We start from the raw sequence: 22007 nt of genomic DNA, 5'->3' as shown, positions 1-22007 counted from the left end.
GGCATGCTCATCATGCTTTTCCGAACATTATGTGGAAGTTGGTGTGGAATACAAAAGAAAGCATTATTACTGGCTGCCAAACGGAGTTGAGTTTTTTTGGCTCATCAGACCTGCTAGGACCACGGATAGCTGTGCCTTCTTACAGATCTCATCACTGATTAGATTCACAGGCTGAAAACATTTCTCAGCTTTAGATGGTGTGCTTCATTTTGACAGAGCTCTTAATGCAATTGGACTAAGTGAAGTAAACTCAGAAAAATACTTAAGCACCTAAGATACTATTCAGAACTAACGCGACATAGTTACAACAAATGCAACTGATATTTATCCTTTTTTTTTATGTTGGTGGAATTTGAATTCAGATTGTGCAGAAATTGATTTGCTTGTACTTTAATTCTTCTGGCAAAATAAGCAGTCAGCTTGCAGGTTGTCTCTACTTGTATTATGGGGATAATGGTAACCCTCAAGTAAGAGTGATTACACAGGATGTAATAATTTGCCTTAAATCTTGTAACCCTGTTTATCACTAATTCAGTTGGAGTTACCTAAAGTGAAAACATTTTTTTAATTCATCTGTTGGCTTAAATTTGGTGAGGCAAATTGCTAATCAAGTCCTTCTATACAAGTTTTTGTGCATGAGACTATATGTATGTAAACAAAAATACATATTTACTATGCACTGTGTACATGGATATGTTCTCTTAATATTTTTATGGGATTTGAAAGAACTAATACAGTCTAATTTTTTAATAACATAAGTGCTATATAATGTCTTCTTATAATTTATGTATCCACAGCTTTTTATACTGACACAGACTCTATGAATATCTTTTTGATTTGTCTCATGCATTGAGTCATTTCCAAGCAATGAAGCATCTTAACCTGTAGCAAAACAAAACTATTAAAAAAATAAAGTTATATATAGTCAAAAATCTTAGTCCAAGGCTTTTTAACTTCATGTAAATGTTTTACTGTAGGAAACAAATAGAAGAGATGGAAGAAAAACAAAAATCTGACAAAGCAGAACTTGTAAGAATGCAGCAAGAAGTAGAGTCACAGCGCAAAGAGACAGAAATCGTTCAGCTGCAAATACGAAAACAGGAGGAGAGTTTGAAACGAAGAAGTGTTCACATTGAAAGCAGGTTAAAGGATTTGCTGGCTGAAAAAGAAAAATTTGAAGAAGAGAGATTACGGGAACAACAGGAGATAGAGCTTCAAAAGAAAAAGCAGCAGGAAGAAATTTTTGACCGGGTGAAAGAGGAGTTGCAGCGACTACAAGAACTTAATCATAATGAAAAAGTAGAGAAAATGCAGATTTTTCGTGAACTAGAAAAACTAAAAAAGGAAAAAGATGAGCAGTATCTTAAGCTGGAATCAGAAAAAAAGAGACTTGAAGAACAGGAAAGAGAACAGGTGATGCTGGTGGCTCACCTAGAGGAACAGCTTCGAGAGAAGCAGGTCATGATAGAGCTCCTGAAGAGAGGGGATGTGCAAAGAGTAGAAGAAGAGAGAAGAGATCTTGAAGAGATCAGAGAATCTCTTTTGAAAGTCAAGGAAGCCCGATCTGAAGGTGATGAAAACCATGAAGAGTTAGAGAAAGCACAGCATGATTTTCTGGAGTTTAAAAGGAAACAGCTGGAACAGTTGGCTATTTTGGAAAAAGATTTAATTCAACAAATGGATCACCTAGAAAAGGAAATAGTAGATGAAAAAAGAGCTCTGGAACACTTAAAATTTGCACATGAAGAACATTTAAATCTCAATAGAGATGATGAAAATTTTGTGGATGCCATACTCAAGGCTGAAGAAGTTGACAAGATAAAGCCAGTGGAATACAGGCTCCAATCTAAAGTACGCCAGCTTGAGTACCTGAAGAGTAATCATTTGCCAGCTCTGCTAGAGGAAAAACAAAGAGCTTCTGAAGTCCTTGATAGGGGCTTGTTAGGGTTAGATAATACTCTCTATCAAATAGAGAAAGAAATAGAAGAAAAAGAAGAGCAGCTTGCACAGTATAGGGCTAGCACAAATCAGCTGCAGCAGCTTCAAGAAACCTTTGAATTCACAGCCAACGTAGCCCGGCAGGAAGGAAAGGTTCGGAAAAAGGAGAAAGAAATCCTTGAATCAAGGGAAAAGCAGCAGAGAGAGGCACTGGAGCAAGCTGTTGCTAAGTTAGAAAGGAGGCATTCTGCTTTGCAGCGTCGTTCCACCATAGACTTTGAAATTGAAGAGCAGAAACAGAAGCTGGCCACCTTGAACGACAGCTGTGGCGAACAGGCAGGGCTGCAGGCAAGTCTGGAAGCTGAGCAGAAAGCTCTTGAACAAGACCGAGAACGGTGAGTGCTGCAGTATCTTCCATTTATCAGAACCTGTCCACAAAAGGGGAAGAATTTTATACCTTGGATGTTGAGACTGAAACTTGTTCAGTGTCCCAGTGCTTTGGTTTCTTCATGAGTTTCAAGCAGTTTATCCGGAATTGAAACTCTACTGCTTTTTGAAGGTTTCTTGCTCACTAACTAAGTTCTGGTATGTTTGGATGCTTATCCCATCCTCAGCAGGATATTATTTGCATTACCCATCACAGTACATAAATTGTTTTACCTATGTAGAAAGCTCAGACATCCTTATTCTCTGCCCTTGCAACACATATACCATCTAACAACCTTTTTCTCTTAAATTCTTTCTGTGTAACTTTTTCATTTTTTCTTTATTAGTGACAAGTTAGATGTTTGTTCAAGATTTGGACAGTAAACTTGCCAACTGTCTCTCTCAACTGAACCCTTCTGGTATTAAAAGTAAATGGGGGTAAATGTTTAATTTTTTAATAGCCCTGTTTTCAAGGCTAAATAAAAATAAGCTAGACCCATATCCTTGTAAAATTTGATGTTGGTTTTTAAGCTTATTGGAAAATACACAGAGGCTTTAATACTGCCCAGTGTGGTGACAGTCCCTTTTAGGCACAGAAGCAATGTCATGGGTTATACTCAAGATATCTTGTAGTGTAACATTTAGCCTGAGAACGGGATGCTCAGAGAAAAAAGTCAGTCAGGTGGGGAAGGATCTTTTTCTGTGGAAGAAGAGGAAGAAATCTTTTGGGGGTTTTTTTTGACCTGAGCAAAAATTCATTAAGATTAATGTGTTCAATCCCTGCAGTATGGAAAAAGTGCAGAATTGCCATTTTTGAATGTACTATCTGATTTGCTTATACTGGAGCTTTAAAACCTGTGAATATCAGTGAAAAAAATGAGGTTTTTTTTCTTGAGGTAGCATTTGTCATCTGTTTTTTAAATATTTCACTAATTTATCTGAATATTTTTTATAAGCTCTTCAAACAGATGTGGAGAAACCATCTAAAAGAAGAAACTTGCCTGTAGCCAAATTGGAGAGCTCTTCTGTATTCTGTTCCTTTTAAATCATTATCAGAAGACCTGCTTTATATAGACTGTGTAGAGGTCACTTTTTCAATATTTATAGCTACATTGTTTGGCTTTTAGTTAAGCTTTTGCAATACTGATTCATCATTTTGTGTATATTGTCCTTATTTTCCAAAATTGTCATGAACATAAAATATCATTTTCTATACTAAGCATCTCACTTAACTAAAATGAACTATAAACAACTGGAGGTTCCACAAAAATAGAGTTGTGTGATAAGTGAAAAAAAATGTTGTCAGCCAGAAAACTGAGATTTGGAGAAGATACTAAGGAAGTAAAAAGATCTCTTCATTTTTTTGTCTCTTTTTTTTTTTTTTTTTTTAATTGTGTTTTTTCCTTGTTTACTTCAAAGTCCTCTTGCACAGGCTAAATAAAACTTTGAAGTCTTTCAGTGAATAGCCCATGGGCCTGAATAATTCAATTCAGTATGTTTTTGTGAGTGTTGAGGCAAGAGAAAGATCTAAGATATATGAGAATATGTTAAACATTTCAGGCTACTTATTGGTCTTGTATTTGAGTTTACATTTCACAGTATATGATGCCGTAGTAAGCATATGAATTACGTATTTTTTTTTATTGTTTATCTAGATCCCATTATGTAATTTTGTGCTCTGGTTCACATCAGTGTTAACTCTGAAAATGTTTAAATGCAATATTCATTTCAAGTGTTATACAAGTGTCAGTCCATCATAACTAGATACAATGGTTTTTAGTTGTTTGAATCATATAGAAGCTCAAAATTCTTTCACCTACAGGTATTTCGGTTTGAGATAATTTAAAGGAGCATGCTCTGGAATGAGTTATCTCCTTTAAGAGTTCCAACAATCCCTTTCCACCAATAAGAAAATAATACTAATAGAAGAAAGTGAAAAGGCAACGATTTATGAAGAAGAAGAATGCCAGTGGTGGGGGGGGGAATAAATAACTGCTAGATATCGAACTACTAGACCTCACCACCCCACTGAAAAAAAGACAGACCCGAAATGCTGGAGAATACCCATTCTGATACAGACCTGTTGGGATGGCTTCATGCTCTGCCAGACTCAGACAAGATGGTGTCAGATCTATTCAGATCTATCTCAGGAAGGCAGGAGCCTCACGGAGCAGTTCCAGGGGCAGATGAAGAGCTTCCTTCCCCATGGCAAGGCACAGCAGAGCAGGCATGGCAGCTGGATTGAAGCCACAGGTTTTTGGACAAACAGCTGCAGAATTCATTCTCAAGGCAGCTCAAACGTTGCTACTGCAGTTTCTCTCTGAGCAAAAAAAAACAAACTAAAAAGTAAAAAAAAGGCTTTGCCTAAGCAAAGACCAAGGAACCAGCAAGGCAAATACCATGCTGTGAAAAGCTGTGAAAAAACTTGGGTGGTGAGCTTTTTAAAATGCCTGCACCCCCCGATCCCACCCAACACTCAGGTCTGTGGCTTCAAGATCTTAAAGATATAGAAACGGTTTTTAGCACAGATAATGATGGTATTCAATATCATTATGAATCACCCCAAGGCAATAGGGATGACCCCCAAAAGATAATTTGAAGTTAAACTGGCACATACACACACGTTTTGGCTTTACTGGCAGAGGTTTGGGGCACTAGAATGAACATAAAGCACCTTCAGAGCCATCTTTGAGGCAAGTGGGAGGGCACAGTTCAGTGTGCTTACTGGTGGATCACAAGACGAAGTTTGTAGCTGTATAAGTGATATCTTCTCATAGTAGGATGTTTACAAACCAAGAGCTAAACTTCGTTCCTTCAATGTAAATCTGATTTTTGTAGTTAAATTGATTTTCCATGGATGCAAATACTTTCCTGTATACATCAGCCATCTTTCATCCACTTACCCTCAGGACACAAGATTGTTTTGCTGCTAATCAAAAGAAATAGATGACTTCTGGCAGTGCTGCAAAAACCACTCTAAAAATGAAGTAACAATTCAGCATAAGCCTCAGCATTCATCATTTCTCTAATTTTCTCATTTAACCCGCAGGAAAGAATATAGAATTGCACTTCAATTTAGATATATACAATTGTAGCAGAAGTGGTAGAAGCCCAGCATTGCATAGTTTCTCCTGTTTTTGCAAGAATTTATTTTCTTTTAATATTTGATTTCTAAGTAATCTCTAGAAAAACAATTACTTTTAGAGACAAAAATTTTTAATGAAAATGGGGAAGATTATTACTGTGTTACTAATCTAATCTCAGCTACTTTACAACTGAAAAGGATGTTCTGCAGATTACTTTGTTTTAATGTGATGAATATTGCAATAAGTGCTTCTTATTTCCAAGAAAATGCTTCAGGCATTTTTAGTCAGAAACACAGTACCCAATTTTACATATTGTATTCTGTGCATAAATCTGGGTGGAATTAAATTTATTTGATAAAGAATGCATGGAGGTTTCAAAAGATGATTTCTTACCTGTATATATAAAATAAATACTATATTTTTATTTTGGTGAATTCTCAAAAGTAAAACTGGAACAACTGGAAAACATACATGTGTAGTACACCATTTAAAGATTTTCTTATAGAGAAGTTTTGCCACATCAATGTTTTAGGTTTTCTTTGTTTTGGTTTTTTTTTTTTATTACTGCTGTATTTTGAGTTTTTAATATTTTTGCCCTTCATTTCTTCATTCACTTTCACAATGGAAGATAATATCTGAGGTCACTTACAGAGTTCTGTAAAAATGAGAATTTATTCAAGTGATTCTAATAGATAGATGAGGTCTTATGATTTAATATTTAACGTACAGATTTAGATAACTCTTGTGATGGAAGTTATTGAAGTTGTTTTATTTGACTTAATGCTACTCTTGGAATGTGGTTTTGAGCTGTCTCTATTTTCCTATCTAAATATGCTTAAAGCAGAATTATGTTTTTTAAATCTTCATAAATGCTAGCATCTACAGTCTTACCTACATGTATACCAGGGCACATTACTTCTCGTCAGAACTATGTGAATCAACTCTAAACCAAAGCAAATTACATGTTACAATATCTTTATAGCCTGGACCAGGAAATTCAGCAGCTGAAGCAAAAAATATATGAGGGTGATGCAGCTCAGAAAGGAAACCATGGAGTATTAGATGAGAGACTCTCCCATAGCACTTCCCCTGCCAGCCCAACAAAACCACAGCCACCTGCTGCCCCACTGGTTGATGATAGGTAGGTAACCTGCATTCCTGAAATGGAATGCAAACAATAGCTTCAGAAAAAAATAATTTTGAAAGACCATTCTGCCAGGGTTGGATTTGACTTAAATACTGTGATTGTACTGGAAGACTGGTCTGGAAATTAAATTTATGTTCTATTGTAAGTAACCAATAGCCTCAGCTTTTGCTCCTGTGCAGTTTGTTTTAAAATACAGGGTTGGGAAGCTGTAGGCTGAAAGGTATTTAAATAGTTCTTGAGTTTACAGTTACTTGTCTATATGGTTTTGCTTCATATATGCTTAAGGCAACAAAGTAAATTTAATGGTCTTAAACCCTTTTTAAAAGGACAGCTGCCTGGCATCACTAAAATCTTTAATCTCTGCCCTTGTTATACTTACACATAGCAGTTGTTAGTACCAGCTCTTGGAGCATCCCTTCTGTTTGAAGACCAAACGTTTACTAGCCCAAGTTGCTGATATTGCAGCAGCACTGAAGGCAGGCTGTTAAGTTACTAAAATGTGACCCCCACCTTCTTCTTTCTTCATCACTTGTAGCCTCACTGCCTCTTGTGTGTAGAGCTACACTCATAGCCATGGCTGAACCTGTGGTCTAGTAATTTGTTTAATTAATAACGAATTTTTAACCTTTGCCTGTTAGATGAATACTCATTTAAAAGTCAGTATTCCTTCCTTAAGGAGGGATAAAACTCATCTAAACATTAAGCCTGCCAATTAAGAACTGTGCAGTACTTAGGGTTAAAAGCATTTCTAAAAGCCTTTTAGTATATTTTGATTTTTATGTAAAAATGCATTATTTTTCCATGCATACACATACTTTTCTGTATCTTAAAGGATAAATGCCTTCATTGAACAAGAAGTGCAGAGAAGGCTCCAGAATATTCATCATAAAGCTGAGTATAATCATGTTAGTGCGTCCTGGTCTGCAGAAAGTTTCAAGGTGAGCAGAAATGGATGAGGCATCCTGACCTTCAATGGACCATGTCTAACGACTGATTTAGTTTTGTCATTCAGTAATTTTCATGTTTTTCTGTGTTTGCTTACTTTTAATTTATCAAAAATGTAAACAGTAAGTGAGCTATAATATCAGTTTTTAAAATTTTAATAATATTTTTATTTCCAGTGGCATTTTTCTATTGTATTCTGGGGGGGGGTTGGTAGGAAAGAGTGTGTAAATGACAATAAGAAGCTTGCGGATAAAATTTTGTTTTATGTTAGAAAAAATTTAATTGATGAAAATTAATGTTTTTCTGGATGGAATTTCATACCTGCAAACAAATGTCTGTTCAAAAACTGGTGATCTAATTGATCCAAAGAGTGGGTTTATTGACTTCTAAGCCAGTGGTTTAATAAAAATTGATTGATATTTTAATCTGTTATAAAGAATGTCTCTTCCTTGGAATACTTTTAAATTAACTTATACAAGAAAGACAATTTTTAATAACCTCCTGTACCTTTTTTGTGCTTAGGATAATGAGAGGCATAATAACAGCACTATGCAACGCAAGTTGAAGTATGAGGTAGGTCATAATTTGTCAGAATGAAATGATTGTCTTAAATTATGGCATGCCCTGTAATTAAATTTCATAATGTTTAGCTGCATAATTAGAATTTTGAATTCACAGCAAGATTAATGGCTAACAGAGATAGTGGTGCATCTTACCAGCTGGAATCAAAGTGATTTTGTTTCAGATTGGACCTAGATTTTCCTTGTTTGAAAGGTATGGTGTTAAGATGGATCTTTCTTCATTGTTTTGCCATGATTCTTAATCTGGAGCAGTATCCCTTTCATTATTTTTAGAGGAGAAAAGCATTTAATGAACATTTAATGATTGTCTGAATTCAGAACATTTTTGACTCATGATGAACTGTCTGTAATTTAGCAAGGAGAACCAGGCAGACTGTGTGTCGTGAAGGATTTGTACATGTATTTATGTATTTTTAAACCTTAGACCCTTCGCATCATATTTAGTTGTCTAACACAGTTGAAACACAGTTACTGTCTTGGTGAGTAAATGCTAAATACCTTCATGGATTTAAACTGTAACAATAGGAGAGCTGAACATCTTGAATTTGAACTTCTTTAACACTGTTGTTTTTCAGCTGTGTTGGATTTTTGCACTCTCTTGGCTGCTGTGGGATTAGTTTTTTGTGCATGTGTGGGAAAAAAATTAAGGGCTTATAAATTTCTGCATTGCCTGTTGACTTTGCTGGGGTTTTTGAGTAAAGCAAATATAAACCAAGTGAAATGTATACTGTATAAACAAAAAGCAGGAATGGGTTGAAAAGTTCAACTATTCCTTAATCAGATATCAGTCACTTCTGTTGGATTTTCTCTCTCTCTCTCTTGATTGTACTGATTTTTGAATGATTGTATAAATCTAATCAAAATCAATCCTCAGTTTAAGAAATGTTCGGGTCAAAAGATTTTACAAAGACATTTTTATTTTCTTCTTTTGGAATTTTTAACAGAAAAGTCAACAGTGGCAGCCACACTATGGTTTTCCATTTCTGTCTAAAGATGGTAGTTGTGCTTCTGAGTTGTGTGGAGAGAATGCAGGAGTAAGAGACCGTAAGAGACAGAAGGAATATACAGAGATGCTGGATTTATTTCCAGTTCTGGAAGAATCTCCTCCCCTTGTACATCAGAGAAGGTGTTTCAAAATGAAAGGAGTAACTCAGAGCAGGAGAGCTTTGCTTGTCATGTGACATTAAAAGTAGTTAAATTCATTATAAAAGTACTAATACTTTAAAGAGTAGGAATGTTCCATGTCAGAATTTTTTATCTACTTCTTTACATAGTTCTGACTTTATTAATGTGGCTTATTCATTCCACAAGGTTGAAAATTTCAGTCATTGTGAAGATAAAATAATTACTTCTCCAGATTGTTACAGCTCAAAAACTGAATCTGATTTTTCCCACTTGAAGCAGATGTCTTCTGCAGGATCCTTAATGGGTCTAATGATCAAACTGGCTTTAGCATATTGTGCCTTCTCTTTTCTCAGTCTAATGTGCATTCTGAAACAAAAACTTAAAAAGATAAGAGCCCTTTAAAGACAGTGCAACAGATTGTTGAAGACCAGTCTAGTAATTCTCAGCTTCCAACACACAATGCCTCTGATTTGGTTTCTTTTAAGTCAATAGCTTCTTGTTTTGATGCAAGACCAAAACATGCTTCCAGTTTGGGATATTTTTAAAGTTTTTCCTGCTTTTACAGAGATACCAATAGTCAGCTGGTCAGCAGTGCAGTGGTTTCTAAACAAATTAAGGAGTTGGGAAGTTTGTGTGATGGAAGTGAGAGATGTGCCCAAGCAGTAGCATTAATAAAAAATCTGCCATTTATAAGAAACTTGCAAGTAAATGTGTTCCTCAAGTCAGGCATGAATCAAGACAGATCCCAGACTAGTTTTGGTGCTAAAGCTCATACTGAAAAGATCATTCAGCCAATCCACTGCAAGAGGCTGTCACAATGTGCATAAGCAGATCTCTGATGCCTTTGTGAGAAAGCCTTTGTGAGAAAGCCCCCTGAAGAATTTGCATACTGTTGGGGAAAAAAAAAATAAAAGCTAGAAAACAGTTTAGTGTTAGGACAGAACTTTCTTCCTTTTCCTGTTGTCTTTTTGAAACCTCAGGTCTATTCTCTGGAAAAAGTATTGGAATTTTTCATATGTGCTTTACCTCAAATTTCTTTTAGGATGGAGGAGTTGAAAGGTATCTGTTGGCTCGCTGTTGGCAGTTGCAGAAAACCGGACCCAGAACCTGCTTGCTTGCTTTTGTTCAGTTCCATTTTGTATGTTGTTGTTTTGTCAGCTGAACAAGGCACCTGCCAGAGTTCCTTGGCAGTATTTCGTGAGGTTCCTATCGGCATTATAAAGGGGATTCAAGTTGGCTTTGCTGGACAGAATGTTCAACTTCTGGGTTCTGCTTAAGATGACTTACTCACAATATTTACCTATAACAAACACTTCACTCAAAGAATTTGTAGCAACATGAGAAGTTTGATTGTTTGGATGATTATGTTTATTTAAATCACCAGCTCTTGAAAGATGATTTGATGCAGATTTCGCTGGACTGGACTTCAGATAAAAATAAATTAGTTTTTTCAAATGGAGTACAATTGTCCTGTAAATTTCAAACTGGGTTAGCTGACCTGGTTTACTTACTCTATGAAAGTATGATAAAAAATAATAATGTATATAAAAATAATATAAACCTTCATTAAGTGACATTCACGTACTGCTGTATACATCAGTGAAAGACTATGCTAAGCAGACTGTGTATAGGAGTCTTGTTTTTGCAACTACTCATATAGATCTCTTTTAGGAAAATAATATCTTTTTTTTCTGCACCTAATAATTTGGATGCTTCATGCCAGTGATCACAATTTGACAGCCTTTGGTTGTACAGTTTGAATGATATATGTTGTGCAGTTTTGCCAGACGAAGAGAAGTGCACAAAAAATGAGCTTGTGTTTTCTAAAAGGAGCAAGGTTGGACCTGATTCAGGAATTGTTTTTTCTAAATACTGTGAAAAAGAAATAAATACTCAGCTGACAGTCATCCCATCAATTCTTCAAAGCAGTTTGCATATCCCTTTGGAAATCTGGAAATTAACATTCAGTTCAAGTGAAGAAGCCTTATGGCTAATTATGCATTTGACTATTTGAAATCCAAATAAGTTTAGATACATTCAAAATAAAAGGCTAATAAATATTGATAAAATCCTTCCCTTCCCCCCCCACCCCCCCCCACCCCCCCGCTTTTTTTAATCAATAGAGAAAAGGGACCATTGAGCTCTAAAGAAATACCACAGGCTCTGTACACTCACCTAAGCAATAATAATTATTGAGAGCTTGCCTTTTGTACATCTCTGAAATGCTTTTTAATGGCAAAGTGAGGAAATTAAGTGCTTCTATGTTATATGGTAGGTGGATGAAAACTATAATTACCCCTCTGTCTTATAATTTCCATTTTGACTGTTTTCTAGCTCCTTCCATGTATTATCTATCTTCATTAATGTGTTCTCTGTTCCTCCTTGACTGTCTTTTCCATAATCTTTTTGATTCTTTTTTTCATGCTCCTCATTTACTTCATGCTCTTGATCGCAATATTTCAACACATCTGCAGATTTTTTAAATCTTATTTTCACTGTATAGTCTTAATACTACAGATGCTTACAGCTTTTATATGTAAAATTTTGGGAATATTAGCATTGACAACTCTTCTTCAGAGTTTATATTTAAGGTTTATTGCACTTTCATATCAAAATTTGCCACAAGTGCAAAAGGAGTCGTGCTTTAAATAGCATTTCAACCTTTGGTCATGCTGCTGTGGCAAGACAGATGTTTTGGGGGGGTCTGCCATCTGTGTGCACGTTTCTTATGCTCCAGCTAAGTAGTTGACAACTGGGGACACTGCCTGACAGATGGAGTGAGTTTAACTCTAGAGTTCTGTCCATGTAATGTTCTTGGCCTTAATTTCATCATTCTCTGCTTGCTTACTAATGGGGTTGTTGATGCTGTGAGATTGCATCTCTTACAGTTGTTTATTACTACATCTCGAAAAAAAATGGAGCTATTGGGTATTAGTAGAATATTTCCATTAGCTGAGGCTTTCCTCTAGTGTAGGACAAGGGGTATTTTACCTGTTAGCACTGTCAGATGTTTGAATAGTAAATAAGCTGTTGTCTCCTATCTTTTGTTTCTTTCCTTGTAAGGGGAGCTGAATATCTTTTCAATCCTGTTGCTTGAATATGCCATCTGCCTTGTTTGGGGAAGACGGTTCTTGGCAGAAAAAACAGTAGTATCTAATCTGAATTTCTAAATTCTGTAAGCATATTGCCAAGCAGAGGTGAAATCTACTACACAGAGTTAGACTTCAGTCTCTCTCTTAGTATAAGAACATTTCCTGTTTGTTTTTACCATATGTTAGGACATGATAATGTAACTCACATGGGATTTAAAAAGAAATAGCTTGTATTGGGTAGGGAAGTTATATCTGGAAGGATGAACACTTGTTTGGATAAAGAATTATGGAATTTTTTATTGTTACATTTTTACCTCCTTAAGGAAGTCCAAAAATGAGCAAAATGTGTCATGTTATTTTGAGAATTGTGGGGGCTTTTTAATAAAATAATGTGTACACAGATGAGTAGACAGAGTAGTATCATCACATCAGTCCTGCTCAGAAGTGGCTCCCTCACTGACATCACTATGGCATTTCTTCTGGGCCTTGCCCAAAGTCAGCTTTGAACTCTCTTGATCAAGGCTGTTAAAGGACATCAATCTCTGCAACCAATCTCTTTTCTGATTACACTCCAAAGTTAAATGTTTTTGCATCTTGTGTTTCCAAATAATGCTTTTTCTCTTCAGTGCTTTTAAAAAAAAATCTAACTCAATGAATACTCTGCACTTTCATGAAAAAGAGCTTCATAGCAGTATATTTTATTCTAATATTTCTTCTATTTTTACGATGTAAACATAAAGATCATTGTTTATAAATATCAAAGCATTATTAATGTATTAGGGCTCATTTTCCACAACACTTCATGTTTGGGGTTGTTTTCCTATTAGCTGTTTGTATAGTTCTCTGAAAATTACTGCCAATAAATTATGTGTTGACAGAGGTGGCTTTAAGAGTGGCTTTATGGTTTTATTGCTGTTTTAAGACAGATGATGTTGTTTTCAGGGGAATGAACTTCTCTTTTCCCCGTAGGAAAGAACTTGCATTTCAGTGCTTCAGAAATGAATTTTAGCTGAAAAGCCAGTAATGTGGGTAGTAATTACAGAAGAGCAGAATGGACAGGAGACAATATTTGTTGCGAAAACAAAGGTGGCTAAAAATATTTTCCCATTCAAACATAAACTTTTAAAATGGTTTCTTAAAATAAAAAAAAAAAGGCTATGCTAAATATACTCTAGATTAACTTAGTGGAACAAAAATTCACTTTCTTTGTATTTTCTTTTTCACTCTTATTAATACTAGTGTTAAGGGAAATTACATTTTCATTTATAATTGACTGGTAATGAAATAACAGCCTCTTCTTCTTGAGAGCTATGACCATGTCAAAAGGCTCTCTGTAACAGGCAGAGGTTTTTATGAATGAGTTCCAAATACTTCTCCAGCTCCTACACAGTCTTATGTGTAGTGGAAGTCACCGGGAGTTGCTACAAAGAAGATGAATGTTGAGAATACAGTTACAGCTCAAGTGGTGGATAGCAGTGCTTAATACAAATATATAACATAGTCATAACGTTAAAGTGATAGTTTTTCAGTCTTTTTGGTTGTTAATTTATATTTGTCATGCTGCTGTTATTTTTTTTTAAGTGCCAGTTCATTAAGGTTTGCAGACCAAATACCTTCAATGGCACAAGTAGAGGACTTCCTTAAAGGCAACTTCTGTACTTACTCTAAAAGCTTATGCTACTTTTGGGCATAGTGACTGCAAAGCATTAATATTTTCAGTTGCAAAAATGTTTTATTTTTTACATAATTTCAGAGTTACATATTTCATCTGGCTGTCAGACGAATTAGCCCTCATTGGAAATAAATTTTTAGATTATTTTGTCCAGACTGTGCAAATTTATCATAGTTGAGTTTTCTGGGATTCAGATATGATTTTAAAAATGGAAGGAATGTGTCCTGACAGTGGATTGTTTATTTAATTATAAAATGTGTTTGAACTTTTAAAGTTTCAGAGCTTTCTGAATTGCCTAGACCCCTGCAGCTTTGCATGATATTGTAAATGTTTGTTATAAAATGTATATAATAATAATAATAATAATAATAATAATAATAATAATAATAATAATAATAATAATAATAATAATAATAATAATTATTATTATTATTATTATTATTATTATTATTATTATTATTATTATATATAATAATAATAATTATATATATATGTACAAAAATTAGAGTTAACTGTGAAAGCTTGAATAATACACAATTTTTTAAATGGAGGTAATAAAAAGTCCTCTGCTTTCCCTTGTTTTTGATATCTAAGCTGAAAATGCCTTTTCAAATAAAGGATTTTTTTTTTATACACTTCACCTTAATTCTTATATGCATAAAAATATGCTTGCTTAAAAGACAAGATTCCACTTTGTTTTCAAAGAATTCCTTCATTTTAGAAGTAATTTCTGCCTCCTCTTTTCCTGCTTCTCTGACCAAGAACACTTTCTCATTTTCAGTGAAGTTTTTCTTTTTTTTCCCTACGTAGTGATTTTGATTTTCCTTTCTTCTCTCTATTTGGTATGTACATGAAAGCGGATGGTCTGTCGTTCACTGGGAGCAAATCCAGATGACCTAAAGGACCCAATTAAAATTAGTATTCCACGGTATGTCCTGTGTGGACAGGGAAAGGATGAACATTATGAGTTTGAAATAAAGGTAAGTGCTTACCATTTGCTTTTCTTTAATGCTAGGTGCATTCCACTAGGTGCAGTTTTGGTTCTCTTTCTCTTATGTAATTGACCTCAATACTGTTTTATAAGAGAGGTGAGAAGAATGCACAGTATAGGACACTATAAAGACAAGCATTTTCCAGATGGGTTGATTGTACAGAGGAGGCTAGTGGCCAGACTCTTGGGGTAAGCAGTTTCAGAGCCAATGTCAGTTCAATTTGAAGAGTTCCAGAGATGAGGATTAAATACATATTGGTTATAGGAAAGCCCTTTATTGAGATGCAAGTGTCAGGTATAGAAAAGGCTTAGATTTGAAATATTTACCTGAAATAGCAAAAGCATTGAAAGCATTGTTGAACTATTTTGCACATATGCATGACAAAGGCTTGATTCCTTTCAGACTCTCTTTGTTGTTCTGGTTCTTTCCACTCTGGATTTCCGAGGTGTTGCTTCTCCAAACTCTTAGTTGATTTTCTGCGCAGAAATGCTGCGGCTGCAAAAGCATATTAATTTTGTCTCCTCTGGTATGCAGCCAGTGTTTTTTCAAAGCAAGATCTAAGGTCTAATTGAAAATATGTTCTCAGTGTGCATGGACATATCTGTACCATAACTGATGTACATGGTATCAGAGACAGAACTGGCAGCCTCCTTTACTGAATGTGTTGCCAGATGCTTCGTTAGCTGCTGTGAGGTGGAAGAGTGACCTTCCTCACAATGTTTATAAAGGACCATTTTTGAACTGTGTTCCCTTTTGAAAAGGTTTTTATTAAGATGGGCAGTTCTAGCTTTTTTTGTGGTAATTAAATTTTCATTTTGAAACATACCACACTATTTGTGGGTGGAATACCTCCTTTTACCTGTTGAACTTTGATTTTCTTGGGGCTAGTGAAAGCCTGGAGCCAGGGAGATGCTGAGAGACGAATAAGTGCACATGAAATTTCCACAAGGACTTTTCTACTCAATTTTCAGCACATGGGATTTACTAGACTAGGTAATGGTTAGTGAAGATGGCAAAAGTGAAAGGTAGCTTCCGTTCTGAATGTGTTGATGGATTTCTTTTCCAAGTGTTCTCCCTTCATTGGTAAAAGCCATGTAAGTCTGTACAAGATCTTAGCACAAAGGAAGCAGTTGAAGGAGTATTATGTGCAGTCTGGCAGTTTTGGAGATATTTCTTACAGTCATTCCCTCACATGAATCAATCAACTGCTAATGCTTTTTTCCCTCCAGGTCTGTGTCACAATGGATTGCTTCTGCTGTAGTCAGGATTTAGCCCCATGCTACAATCCCCAAACCTTCCAGAAATTTTTCTATTTTAAACCTTTTCTGTGCAGAGCTCCCAGCTCTACTTTGATCTGTATTAATCTTCAGAAGCTCCTACAGTTATTCTATAGAAAATTAGAACACGTGGAATAGTAGGTCTGTTTAGGTTTTTTTGCCTTAAAATGAGGAAAATGTGGCGGGGGGAGATTAAATGTACCTATTCATTTAATATCTCCTTCATAGGTCAGAAATACTGTCAAAATAATTGTCAAAAGAACTGTAAAAATAATTCCTGATTTCAACCTTACTTCACTTAGTTCAAATTTATTTTCAGGTCATCTGAAATATATGTCAGTTGTGGGAAAGGACTGAGGTGTTGCTAATCTCATTTCCTTTGCTAGGTCCTAAATAGGCTTTCTTCAGCAAGGTTTCTCTTGCTTTCGGGAAAATGGGTCGCTGACCTATCTGCATGTCATAGCACTTTGGAACCTGACAAAGTGACAGGTGATGATCGAGTTGAATTTTAAGACAGTCCCCAAAATTGTGAATCCTAAGTATCTCAAAGGTATTTTCTTCAACAGATGTTTCTAGTCATTGTGTTTGTGGCTAAATCCTGCATGTTGTTACATAAACGAACAAATACAATAAACTTCTGTATATAAAAAATGTATTAATTTCTTCTTGTGACATGCAGTAGTAAAGATAATTTTGTTTATATGCCATAAGAGAGAGAATGAGTTCCACTTTCCTTGGCAGCTTCACAGTCAATTTATAAGTTTATCAACCCTAACATAGTATCCAACAACATTTTGTTTTAGTGCAGGTTCAGCATCTTGTCAATACAGACATGGGGGTAGGCCTGCAGGATGTTCAGTCCACTCAGGTTCTTTCACTGGATACAGATGCTAATTAAAGATGTTAAGTGAGTCCTACAAGAACCGAGTGGAGAGAATTCAAAACAGGAAGAAACTGATAATGTATTAGCGTTAAGATAGCACCTTCTTTTGCAGCAGGAATATGTCATGGAGCTGTTTGTGCTAGTCTGCTATTAAGTATTCTATATGAATTGATTCATTTTCAAAAAAGCTTTCATTTGAGTGGCAGTTTTATGTGTTGTCTTTAAAGACATGATGAAACAGTAATAGCTTAATCAGGTCTAAACATATTTATGTTAGAGCTGAATTAGTATGCCAGAGAACTGTTCTTGTATTCACCCCTTCCTTTCATGTTTTGTCAGGATATTCAGACAAGGCTGTGCTAGAAACAGTGTGGGAAGAGCATCAGTAAAACCAGTGGCATCTGTTATGGATGGTGCCTGTGGCTGGCAGGAGTAGCAAGGCAGCAGGGAAGGTGGATCTCCAGCTCTCATAAAGACACGTAGGGTCTCCTGAGAACAGGTGATGGAAACAAAGTCTGGAATCAAGCACAGCCCTGCAGGGATCCTCTGACAGTAGTGAAAGTTGTAGATAAGCCTTCTCATTCTCATTTCAAGCCTTCTCATTCTCATTTCAAGCCTTCTCATTTTCAGCTTTCCCTCTTTGTTCTGAGTTCCCTCCTTTTATTTATCCTGTTTGATATTCTTTCAGAACTGGTTTTACTGTGTTTCAAAGCCTTTTAGTGATGTCTGACAAGTACTCTATAAGAAAATATCCAGTCAGATCCACCCTAAAACAGTACTTTCTTTCAGATCCAGTTGCATTTCTATTCAGCCAGATGCTGTGTTGGATCTGTTCAAAAAGTCCACATTTCTAGTCTAAATTTATTTCTGAGTTTGGTGAACTGTTGCAGAGCGGGAGTAAAGCAGAGGCAGTTCTCATTGATACATAGTTCTTTAGGAAAATGATGCATGCCCCATAACTGCCTGTATTAGTAAAAAGTCTGATATTCTGTCAACCTTATCAGATTAATACCCTCAATAATAAAATAAAAAAAGGTTGTAAGAAATTTTTAGAAAACATTTAGCTTTTCAGATGCTTTTTTCATAGTGTCAGGAGTTTCAACAAGGTCCATTTGAAGAAATACGAGTCCTCATGATGACTGTCAACAGTTTAACCAACCTAGATAAAGGAATTAGACATTTCCTGTTTTTTTCTAATTGCTTTCAGAAATAGGTGGAATATTGCTTTTTTTCTCCCCCAGCCGTGGGGTTACTTCTGTTGCTATGAGTCAGAAAAAGTTCTGTGATGTGCTTTACAGTGGAATCGATTGAAAATGGTCTCCTACGTTATTTTCTGTCAGTCATCATGAGAAGAAAAGATAAGGAGACAATACTGTGATATCTCCTTTAAGATTTATAGGCTTTACGTAGGAAATGGTGCCTTTGAATGAGAAAAACAAAACAACCCACAATTCTGAGGGAATTGTAGGATTACAGCAGTGCCTAGATAAGAATATTCCAAAATCTGTCTTGCAGATGTACTTGACCATATGGTTTTTGTTCTTAAGAAAATACTTTTAACTGTATCAGCAAATTATGTAAAAAGCAAAGGGCTTTGCAAAATTGCTTTAGTTGTTGTTCAAAATATCTGCATATGTTTGTCCCTGTCCCATTCCTAAAGAGCTTATAGTCAGTCATACTTTTTTTTTCTTAATGTGGGAAAATAATCCCAACTCAGACATGTTGGATCAGTTGTAGGAGTAAAAGGCCATGTTCTAGAAGTGCTATTGCTATGCCAGGTGCTATGTAATTCTCTTTATTACAAGTGGAGTTTGATTCTGTCTGTCCTAATAACATTATTGCTATGCTTTGGGGGCCAGTTAAGACTTCGTTTAGCATTGAAATTTGTTTTTCAATCGTACCAGCTATAACAACAATAAAATTTTGCAATTACCTGCAATTTCATTACAAGAATTTGGAAAGTAAACAAAGAGGATGACAGGTTTGACCAAGTCAGGTCAAACCAAGCCACTATAAACCAGTTCTCAAGCAGCACAGATGCATGACTTTGCTGTTTTCCTTCCTGTCCAGCTCTATCAAGTTATTAAATTTTGTAGAAGAAAGCTAATAAATAAATGGCTGCAGGCATTTTGATTTATATAAGTTTGATGCCACCCTGTCACCTAGACAGCTGCCTGATGCACAGCCAACATGACATGTCTGCTATTCCCCAGGCTGTGTATGTGGAGGAGTCCAGAATGTCTTGTGCTAGGTTGCTTGTCTTCTGTGAAAATCCCTGGAGAAAGAGGTCCTTTTTGAATAAAGATCATATACAAATGAAATTATCACAGCAAATTTTCACAACTCTAAAATATTAAATGACAGAATTAAAGCAAAAAGAATGCAGTGATGAGTAACATTTTTGTTTTATGATTAGCAGTTACACTTGACGATTGTCTACTTGAACACTGAAATCACACAGTCCTCTGCCTTAATTATTCAAAACAGGATGGTTAATTGGTTAATTAAGGTCAATGTAACATGCATATTCCTGAACAGTTATTAATTGTTTTTAGTTAAACCTGCCTATGAATGTTAAATCTGTTCACCTGAATTGTAAAGTTTGAGAAACTGCTAACCATATATTGAGGGAATGTAGTCCATTGTGCAGGTGTCCTAAAATGACAGAATTGTGAAGGTTGGAAAAAACTTTTAAGAAGATCAAGTCCAAATCAACACAGCAACACAGCAGCACCAACATGTTCATTATTAAACCACGTCCTCAAGTGCTGCCATATCCACCCTTTTTTGAACACTTCCAGGGATGGTGACTTGTAGTAGCAGTGAAGCGTGTTCATGATATGAAAGACAAATTTTTTGAGTGATAATGAGTTTTCATTGTCGTTACATGCTAGAAGAACCTATGTTATAATGTTTGTGAAAAGTTTTGAGAAGGCCTGTTTTGTTTGCTTTCATCTTTAGTCTTAAATTGAGGTAAAAATAGGAAAAAGCCCACCCCAAACCTCATTCCTCTTGTCCTAAAACACACAATAATTTCTGGTTTTCAAAACACTTCCCCTCATTTCCCTGTTCCATATACAGCAGCAAAGGCGCAGGGATGAAGAAGAATGAGTTTGTTTTAAGTGTGGGGTAGTAGCATTTTTGCTTGGTTTCTTCTGGCTTTGTTGCTCTGATTTCTGTTTCTCTTACTCATAGTTATCCTACTCCATTGCAACTTTCTTTGCCTCCATAACTTTTTGATACACTCAGTAGTGAGAGAACTACTTGTTAATTTTAGAGGAGTTACTTTAGGATTAAAAAGCCTGTATCTTTGTGAGATGTGTTTTGTGAAAAGGCTTATTTTTTATCTTCCTGCATAAAATCATAGATAGACGGGGTAATGCCACATATTAGGCCTATTTGATTCAAAATGCAGCAGTTTATGCAATGCAGTTGGCTCTCTCCATCTCTGCTAGTCAGTGTAGAATAATGTTCGCTCACCCTGCAGCTTGGCTTCTTGGTAATCTTGGATCACTAGAGCTGCACAAAGACTTTTGACGTCTGATTATAAAGTTAAATGCTCTAGTCACAACATTTTTATGACCCAGTTAGAAATGTCCTTAATTAATGTCACCTAATTTCAGATGGTGTTCTCAGTTCTAGTGAGAATTTTGCAAATAACTTAGCCATGGTAAGGTTGGTTTGCTCTCCCTCTTTGCTCTTGTTGTTATGCACTTTTTCACAGGAGTAATTATATTGATTTTAAGAAAACTTCATATATAAATGGAATGTTCATCACAATTTTGAAGACACAGGCCAAGAGTGTCTTAAAGGAATATCTTCTACTAAAAGCTGGTATAAGATTTTACCCTACAAACTGGAATCCCATTCTGTGTGGTAATGAACTCTGTGTGCCTAAGAAATATGTATTTATTAATTGTCAATATCTATGTATAAGAATATACATTTCCATGAATATTTCGAGAGGCTACACTACGCTTATTCTGGATGTTATTTATTCATTAATGGAATATCCACTGATTGTAATACTGAGAATCAAACAGCTGCACAAAGAAGGGATTGGGGATGTTTTAAGGTGTTTACAGTTTTGTCAAACCACTGTGGATTAAGGAACAAATGCATTCAGGTGCTTTTTTGCTTTGCAGTCAGTGCTCTTTATTAAATACAGTTCTGTCGTGAACTTTCATGTAATGAAAGAAAAATTAGGTAAATTTATAAAAGTTTTTGGATTTAGGACAACTAAGAACTGTCTATTTTAATCTTAAAACCTTGTATACTGCAAGGGTTTTATTGTTGTACACTGTGTGGGTTTACTTCTGTTTCTTTTTATATTGTCTGGTCTAGATAACAGTCTTGGATGAGACATGGACAGTATTTCGGCGGTACAGTCGTTTTCGAGAATTGCATAAAACTTTAAAGCTGAAGTACCCAGAGGTAAGTTTTGGTAAAACTTCTTTTACTGAAAAGGGTAGAGACTTGAAAAAAGTGGTTTGAAATATGTTTACTCAAAAAGGGATGTGATTTCAGACAGCCGGCACAATTTCAGCAACACAGTTCCTGCCTGACCAATCTAGTGACCTTCTATGATGGAGTGGCTGTATGGCTGCACATGGGAAGAGCTATGGGTGTCATCTCTTTTCATCTGTAAGGCCTTTGTCATGGTGTCTTGGTTTAAAGAGTTAAAATGTTTAAAGAGATAGGTGCTCTGGAATGAATAACCTTCCCCTTCATTCCAACCAATCCCTTCCCACCAATAAGGAATTAGATATGAGTAGATATAAGTGAAAAAAATAACACATTACTAACAAACGGAATCCCAACAAGGCAAGAAAAAAAAGGGTAA

General features: G+C 35.6%; 1 protein-coding gene across 1 annotated transcript in view; it reads left to right on the top strand.

The window, feature by feature from the left end:
• KIF16B (kinesin family member 16B) overlaps positions 1-22007 on the top strand; it is a 141019-nt gene that overhangs the window by 76021 nt on the left and 42991 nt on the right. Inside the window, exons 19-24 of the mRNA XM_056487991.1 lie at positions 978-2333; positions 6433-6591; positions 7430-7535; positions 8065-8115; positions 14870-14992; positions 21509-21598. Coding sequence (XP_056343966.1) covers positions 978-2333; positions 6433-6591; positions 7430-7535; positions 8065-8115; positions 14870-14992; positions 21509-21598 — 1885 coding nt within the window. The remainder of the gene's footprint in view (positions 1-977; positions 2334-6432; positions 6592-7429; positions 7536-8064; positions 8116-14869; positions 14993-21508; positions 21599-22007) is intronic.

The sequence above is a fragment of the Oenanthe melanoleuca genome, chromosome 3 (assembly GCF_029582105.1).
Source record: "Oenanthe melanoleuca isolate GR-GAL-2019-014 chromosome 3, OMel1.0, whole genome shotgun sequence".
Lineage (NCBI taxonomy): Eukaryota > Metazoa > Chordata > Aves > Passeriformes > Muscicapidae > Oenanthe > Oenanthe melanoleuca.
The sequence above is the reverse complement of the archived record's forward strand: the minus strand, read 5'-3'. Positions and strand labels throughout refer to the sequence as shown.